The sequence below is a fragment of the Electrona antarctica genome (genome assembly GCF_951216825.1).
Source record: "Electrona antarctica genome assembly, chromosome: 7".
Lineage (NCBI taxonomy): Eukaryota > Metazoa > Chordata > Actinopteri > Myctophiformes > Myctophidae > Electrona > Electrona antarctica.
The window spans coordinates 26337399-26344962 of record NC_136812.1 but is presented as its reverse complement, the minus strand read 5'-3'; the positions used below and the strand labels follow the sequence as shown (position 1 = coordinate 26344962).

At 41.9% G+C, this 7564-nt stretch overlaps 2 protein-coding genes across 2 annotated transcripts in view; one reads left to right on the top strand and one right to left on the bottom strand.

Moving 5' to 3' along the window:
• Positions 1–1014, top strand: part of LOC306926528 (receptor-type tyrosine-protein phosphatase C-like) — a 23003-nt gene extending 21989 nt beyond the window's left edge. The window contains 1 exon segment of the mRNA XM_079505879.1: positions 1–1014. This exon segment is cut by the window's left edge and continues 56 nt beyond it. Within this exon segment, the coding sequence (XP_079362005.1) occupies positions 1–250 (250 nt within the window). The 3' untranslated portion in view covers positions 251–1014.
• A 2090-nt stretch (positions 1015–3104) lies between these two features.
• On the bottom strand, positions 3105–7132 carry LOC306926540 (protein ABHD8-like; the record flags this gene model as incomplete). Its single annotated transcript, XM_079505893.1, is given in 5 exon segments — positions 3105–4149; positions 4562–4729; positions 4731–4779; positions 5377–5547; positions 6342–7132. Coding segments are annotated over 5 exon segments (1404 nt in total). The 3' UTR covers positions 3105–3924.
• Between the last annotated feature and the right edge of the window lie 432 nt (positions 7133–7564).

Sequence of the window (7564 nt, the reverse complement as noted above, 5' to 3'; positions counted from 1 at the left end):
GGAAGTTACAGCAACGGCTGCTGACTCCGTCCAGCTTATCAATGAGACCAAACCAGGCGAGCCGGAAAACGACAGCACCACTTCCAACCAGCAGGTGACGGCAGAGACCAAACCAGCTGAGCAGCAAAACGGTGACATCGCTTCGGACCAGCAGGTGGCACCAGTAAAAGAGCAGAATGAAGATAAAAAAGACAGTCCAGTCAAAGTGGAGGAGACTAGCAATGGTCCCACTGTCACTCTGGAGGTCTGAGGGAAAATGTGTGTAAGATGACTTTTTTCAAAGTTGTTACTTGTTAGACTACAGACTAGCCTGACACTTTCAGGGTCTGCAGCCCAGGCTAACTGCAGAGTATTAAGAGATTAGAAATGTACATATGCCATGCCTTTTACATTGCCAGAGGAAGATGCAGGCTGCTGTACAGTATGTGCTATTTTGATGTAAAAAAAAGTTATTTGTTTCATTACTTGTTACTTATGAATGTATTAGACAGGCAAAATAGGCACAAAGTACTTGGAGGAGGCCATATGATGTCAGTCATCAACAACGCATGCAATGTTTTGAAGTACCCCAGAACGTTTTTTAATTTGCTTAATTCAATATTTAGATATTTGATAATAATTTAATCAGACTTGCACCACTGTATATAAGCCCATTCACTTTCCATCTCGATGTTTGACTCACTGAAAACACACATCCCTGCTTCTCTTGTCTGACATTGTCCTAATAAACCTTCATATTGCCATTAGTTATTCCATTATGTTAATATTTTCTGTAATGTTACATCGTCATCTCGCCATCCATTAGGACAATTAAAGTGTTTGAAATTGAATGGGCTTAATTGAGGGGGGGTGGCAAACATTGAGCCAAGATTACTTTGTACTACATGCTGTTGACAAACTACGTCCATGGGTGGCTTTATAACATTTTAGAAAGGAGTTGCAGAATTGTACTGTATGTTGACTTAATTGGTTAATTCATATTATTTTCTTGCTAAATAAAAATAAATACTGTGAGCTATATTTTGATTTATAATAAAAAGAAGCAACAGAGGTCCTCAAAAGACAGGACACCATATAGATAGATAGATCCCAGGCATGCATAAAGTGACTACTAGCCTACTACTGTTGTCATTAACAATAGTAATAATAATAGTAATTGTAACAAATACTGTGTATAAAGAATCTGCAAAATATCAGCATTCAGCAAACAATTTACCATAATAGGCTCAGGCTCCAGTACACTAATCCATTTAGCTCAGTATTCCCACTAAACAACAGACCGTGTAATATAAATACCGTTGACTTTAATATGCCTACAGTATAAAAGTCTTCTACGCATCTACAGCAGACCAGTTGAAATGGAATGCAAGATGAATACAATTATAGTTTAAAAAAAATACCATAACAAAAATACCAGGGTTCTATCTAGGCTCCCTCCTTTTTCCCCTATCTCTTAAAGACAAAGATTGCAGATCAATAAGCTCAAGTCATGGAATTCCAGGCACTTGTTTGTATTCATATAAAATGACAAAGGTTTTAGGAAAGTTTTGTCATGGGAGTCGGTGGGACAAGGAAGAACTCAATATATTTTCAACAGATTTGCTAAAAGGGAGTATGGATGTCACACAAAGGTACTGTACATACTGGTGCACTGCTCCTCCTCCTGGATAGGGGGAGGGCTCAGGGCGAGACAACATGTAGTCCAGGAAGTAAGTGAGCCCAGTGTCCATGACATCAGAGACACTGGGCTCACTGCTAAAATCTAAAATATCTAAAACCACATACTGTATTACTCACCTAAAGACTCCCAGGAAAGTGTTCTAAATCTTCTAAATGTCATTAACATATTTTTTTGTGTCCCTTTAAGTCATTCTCAAAGTTTCTAGACCACACATGCACACACACTTGTCCTCCATCCATCTATGGAGTCATGATCAAAGGCAAACAGAAACATGTAAAACACAAGTGCACAAAATGGGATGGTGGATATTATTCCCAAGTTTTGTCGACATACATAAAATCTATAATCTATTTTACATCGAACACTTGTGTTATTTCAATTCTGAATAAACTACTGTGACATTTCTTGGATTTTAAGTATTTTCCAGGTTTCAATGAATTCACTCTCATTCACTCTTTGAAGTCTAATTATTAACCACAAATTCAATTGGCATGTATAAAACTATAGCCTAGAATAAATAAAACCAAAGATGTGCTCTTCCTCCATAAGAAATACATGGGAGTTGCTTCTACAATGTGGAAACCCAACTGGAAAATTATTGATTTTTATCTGAAATATTTGAACCACTACAGTGCTAAGAACAGCTGAACTATGAAACCCATATATTTGTCAAAGTCAAATGACTCAATAGCTGCTAAAAGTGGCTACGTAGAGTAGTCTGCACTCTGCAGCATGTGTTACTGTTAATTGTGCACAAAGTGATGGAGAGTAAAGATTTTGAAATGTAATTTCAGACAAACATTGGCCTACTGTAAATGACTCAGAAATGGTTGGAACAGACAGAACGAGAGCTTGGGAAATCTTTGGTATGTACTACTGTACGTGCCAACAAATACTGTATGTGGAAAACGATCATTCTTCAGCATAATTCTGGTGCAAAAATAAGCGCAAATTCCTTACAGATGAATGCTCTTTAAACCTTAGTCTCTCATGTGCAGTCATGTTCCCTCTCTGAAAAACTAGTTTAAATTGGTAAAAATCATCACAGTTAGCCTGCAAATACAAGGTATTAGATGAGGTAGTGCAACCCTTTCACGCTTCTCAATTGATTCAATGAAGTCCATCACCACTGAACATTGCTGTTCAAGCACCACTGATTTGCCATGCACATATTATAATCTCTGTTATGTCTTGGCTGTCATAGATGCCAGCAGCACCCCAATTATTGTAGTACATCTAAATAAATTATTAAATATTGTTTTAATGTTTTTACATTTTAAACATATATGGCATTTCTGCTAACCACAAATACTGCATAATATGAATTTAATGAATTTAATTCATAAACTTGAATAGAAAGCTGCATTGTGCAATATGCTGCTCGTAATGATGGCTGACTCGGCTCGCTCGGGTACACCATACGAGTCTCAAGGCCTTGCAGTTTGCGCAAGCCAAAAACAGATGCTTCCTTTTCCCCAACCATGCTTGGAAAAACAATTTAGCAATATATAAAAAAGTATTGTTTAAGACCATTTAACAGGCCTGTTCCTAAAATACTATAATCTTCTTAAAATACTTTACTTTTAACACCTTGCCTCTCCATAACTCCTTTATGTGTGTTTCTGTGTTGGTTTTAAGTCAAAACATTAGCACTGTATTCCTCAGTACTACAGGAGGCCCTCACTTGTATGTGCTCTTGAACACCACACACAGGCAGCTTTTTTAGTAGGATGAATGAGAGACCATGTTACTGCTCATTTGAAATTCCCCGTGACTGCTCCATTTGGACCCCCCTTCCCCCGTTTCTGACCCTTCCTTGGTCACACATCACCTCAAGGCACAGCCGTGGGCATATCTGCCATGGAGAACCTCAAGCATCCTCATGGAAAAAAAATATGATTGGTGCCCATTTTGATCTGTCCATCTTTGTAACAAAGACGAGACGTCCTCGACTCCAGACACCACATTTCACATCCACATTTTCTAGACAGCTAGACCAGTTCAGGAGCAAGTTCAGAGACTGGCAAATCTGGTCCACCCCATACGGTTACAGCAGTTCAGGACCACCTCAGTTCAACTGTTTTGAGTTCCAGAAGAGGCACACATGGATATGGTGTCATGGCCAGCCATGACTGTTCTATGCTCTGGAATCCTCAGGTCTGATCACAGTCAATGTGCAGTGAGAGCATCTCACAGTATACCCTTTGACTGCCTATTGTCATACATGCTGCCATTTGAGGAGGTTACCGAGCAGTTAAAGGTCGGACTGTTGCTGTTTCAGGTGCCACATTGGTAGTGTCAGGTTGGGCTTTCGCAGTCTCTGGACGGGCTTTGGGTTCTTTCTTGGACGGGATTTCGGGCTCCCAGAGGAGGAACTCATGTAGAAGTGTGTTGACTGTCTCTGGACATTCCATCATAATCATGTGGCTGCCTTCATCTAGTACCTTTAGGAAAGCCAAGAGAAGAATCTGACAGAAAACAAACAAAAATGAGTTTGAATTTACGACACAGTTGTAAACAGGGTAATAATTTCTATTTACAACTGCCAATCTTTTTCATTCGCTTTATCAATCGCTACTGTATCTATTGTCAAACTGCAATACCTTTGTTAACTTAAATAACCCTAAATAATCATCTATCAGGAGACAGACAAGGAGATGGACACAGTTATACAGGAGAGGAATGAGGAGGCAGGTATAGAACAGGAATTTGCTTTCATAGCAACAGTGCTTCCCTGTCAAACATGGACACGGTAATCAATCCATGGATGTCTCTGTGATGCGATTATTAGAAATGAATTGGCATTGGTTATATGGTGTCCATAGCAAAAAGCATGGTCAGCATGATCACTTTGTATCTAGCTGATAATGCTGTCCTCACCTCAGCCATGCGCTGGTGCTCTTCCACAGGGACAAACTTGTCGTACATGCCATGTACCAGCAGAACGGGGACTGTAAGTTCAGCATGGTACAGCTCATCCCCCTCAGGCCAGTACTGACCACTCATCATGGCACGCAGCACAAACGATGACACGTTGAAGGCGTTGTTTCTCTTTCAGCAGCTGCTTCTCTCTGGCACCCTGGCGGGCAAAACCAGCCCTATCGAAGGTCCACAAGAGTCCACAAGATGCACATTAGGGCCGGTAAATTCATATTCCAATTTCAAAGATTCGTCGAATATGGGGGGAAAACATATTTGAATATAAAAAAATATATTTGATAATTGTTTTTTTTAAAGATATATATATTTTTTACTTTTATTGATAGGTTGAAAGACTGACAGGAAATGGGGGGGGGAGACATGCGGCATAGGCCGTCGGGATCAGGAGTCGAACCCGCGGCACGCCGTCAGGCTGGCTCGGCAGCCTAGGTGCCCAGACGGTTGAGCTAACCGCCTGGGCCATATTTGATAATTTTGATTATTATTATTTATGTTTATTTGACAGGGACAATACAAAAAATGATGTATCAAGTTATAAAAACAGCGCATGCACTGTCCCTTTCCGCTGGTATCCTGATATTTTCACAAAACACACACACACACACACACACACACACACACACACACACACACACACACACACACACACACACACACACACACACACACACACACAGCTACACGAAATAATTTGTGCACGCATGAACACATACATTTTTGTACACACAAAGTCAATCACACAGAGTTAGTCATACTTAAGGAAGCTCCAGGCTAGTAGAGGGGAGAGGCAGTTCAGTACACAGATGGGCAGGTTAAAGATGGAACAGAGACTGGGCTCCAAAGCTGTGGGGCCTCCCCCGTTGATCATAATCATCTTATGGATCTGGTCTGGGTACTCATGGGCCAGGAAAGTACAGAATGACACACTGTAGGAGGAGAATAAAACTTCACTGGCCTGGGTGTCAATGAAGTCAGAGGAATCAGGATTTGTTGTACTTTTGTCTACAATGTAATAACTTAGAAACAATGTTGACAGTGGCTGTAATGGAACTTTCCTCAAACAACGTTCTTGTTCTCAACACACTGCATCAAAGTAGTGTCAGTAATTAAACTTAAAGCGATAATCATTTAGTTTAGTCTATGAGCATTGTATATGTTAAATTCCAGGAATGTGTTTGTCTGTATGACTGTCCTTTACATATCTTGAGAATCTGCTCGATTTCAAACTTTGCGAACACCAGGTATATTATTGATTTCTTAATGAAGTGCAGTGTCGAGGGTGAAGTCGATCGAATGGGCTCCAAAGGGGCACATGTTCTGAATAGGCACTGCACTTTGACATTCAGTAAAACCAGAATGTCAAACACCCCCCTGGGGCCTTGTCCTTTCATCTGTCACTGTCATCAGGTCAAGGGAGTGAATGTGATTGCCCCACCTCTTTATCCCCCCCCCTTTGTTTTCCAAATGTCTATTCCAACATGTACCCAGATTTAATTATGTTTGAGATATATCATTGCTGATGTCATTGTTGTGTTTTGAATGAATGTATGGGACCCGAATGGAAACAAGACCACTTCGGCGCTATCCTTTTGGACCATTTGTGCTTGACTGTACCCCGGTACTGTTTGCATTTTATTGTCTAATAAAATTATCAATCAATCAATCCTTTAGCTCTGTCTTTGTGAGCCACTGTGCATGTGGATAGTGTCATCTGATTTACCCATAAGAGTGTCCAATGAGAATATTCCTCTTGCGTGCATATCTCTTGAAAACGAGTCGTATATCCTCAGCAAGGGCATAGAATGTATATGCTGCAACTATATGTGGTGCTGAGCTGGCACCATGTCCAGCCAGGTCCGGGGCAATGACCTCATAGCCCAGCCGAGAGAAAAAGTCCAGTTGGTTGCCCCAGATGTCCAGAGAGCCCCCCACACCGTGGATGAAGAATAACACCAAGTCTGCGTGCGTCCCTTTACAGGACGTTATCTTCCTCTCGCAGTCGATCACCACCGTGCGCTTGGGCTTCCATCTGCGTCTCCTGGGTTGCTGAGGCTGGTCAGGCTGTCCAGGAGCTGCTGTCATTCCTTCTTCTGCGTCAAGCGCCACATCCGTCCCAGCGTCACATTTGGTCTCATTGATGGTGACAGGTGGCATGGAGCCGCTGTTGCCGGACTGCTCTGCCTCTGCGTCTCTCGTGCTGTTGGGCTCTATATCTCCGTTCTGGCAGTTTTCCATCTCTGGCTTTTCTCTGTCTCCCAGGTTTTCTATCAGCATTTGCCCATTGCGGTAAATTGTGATCTTGCGTTTACAGCTCATGCTGCCTGCCTGCATGCTGGGCACCTCGACCACAGGGCGGTCAGGGATGATGTGTCGGATACGCAGAATCCGGCCTGGTTTGAGTTCCACAAACTCATAGCCATCTGCTGGTTCTGAGGTCTCTATGGGAACCACAATGTTGTCTGCTTTTCTAGTCAGGCAGCAGAAAAGATAATCCATGAAGCTGGTCAGCATGGCTGCTTCTCTGTTGGAATACACACCATGCACACACGCACGCACACACACACACTTAATTATTTACTACCTTGAATGAAGGTATCAATGAATGAATTTGACAGGCCCCATGCAGTCGGGGTGTTGTTGTAGACATGGCGAATACGTACTTAGGTAGCCTATAAGTACAGTACATACCTCCACTTGAACCGTGAGGCATCTCTGTCTGCGAAGTTGGACTACGTAGCCATAAATATCAACTCTCCCCTCTGACTCCAGAGCCTCCATCATGGCATCAATGCTAATGTAGGTCCCCGTCCTGCCTACTCCCGCACTGCATGTGTACACACACACACACACACACACACACACACACACTTAATTATTTACTACCTTGAATGAAGGTATCAATGAATGAATTTGACAGGCCCCATGCAGTCATTTACCAGTCGT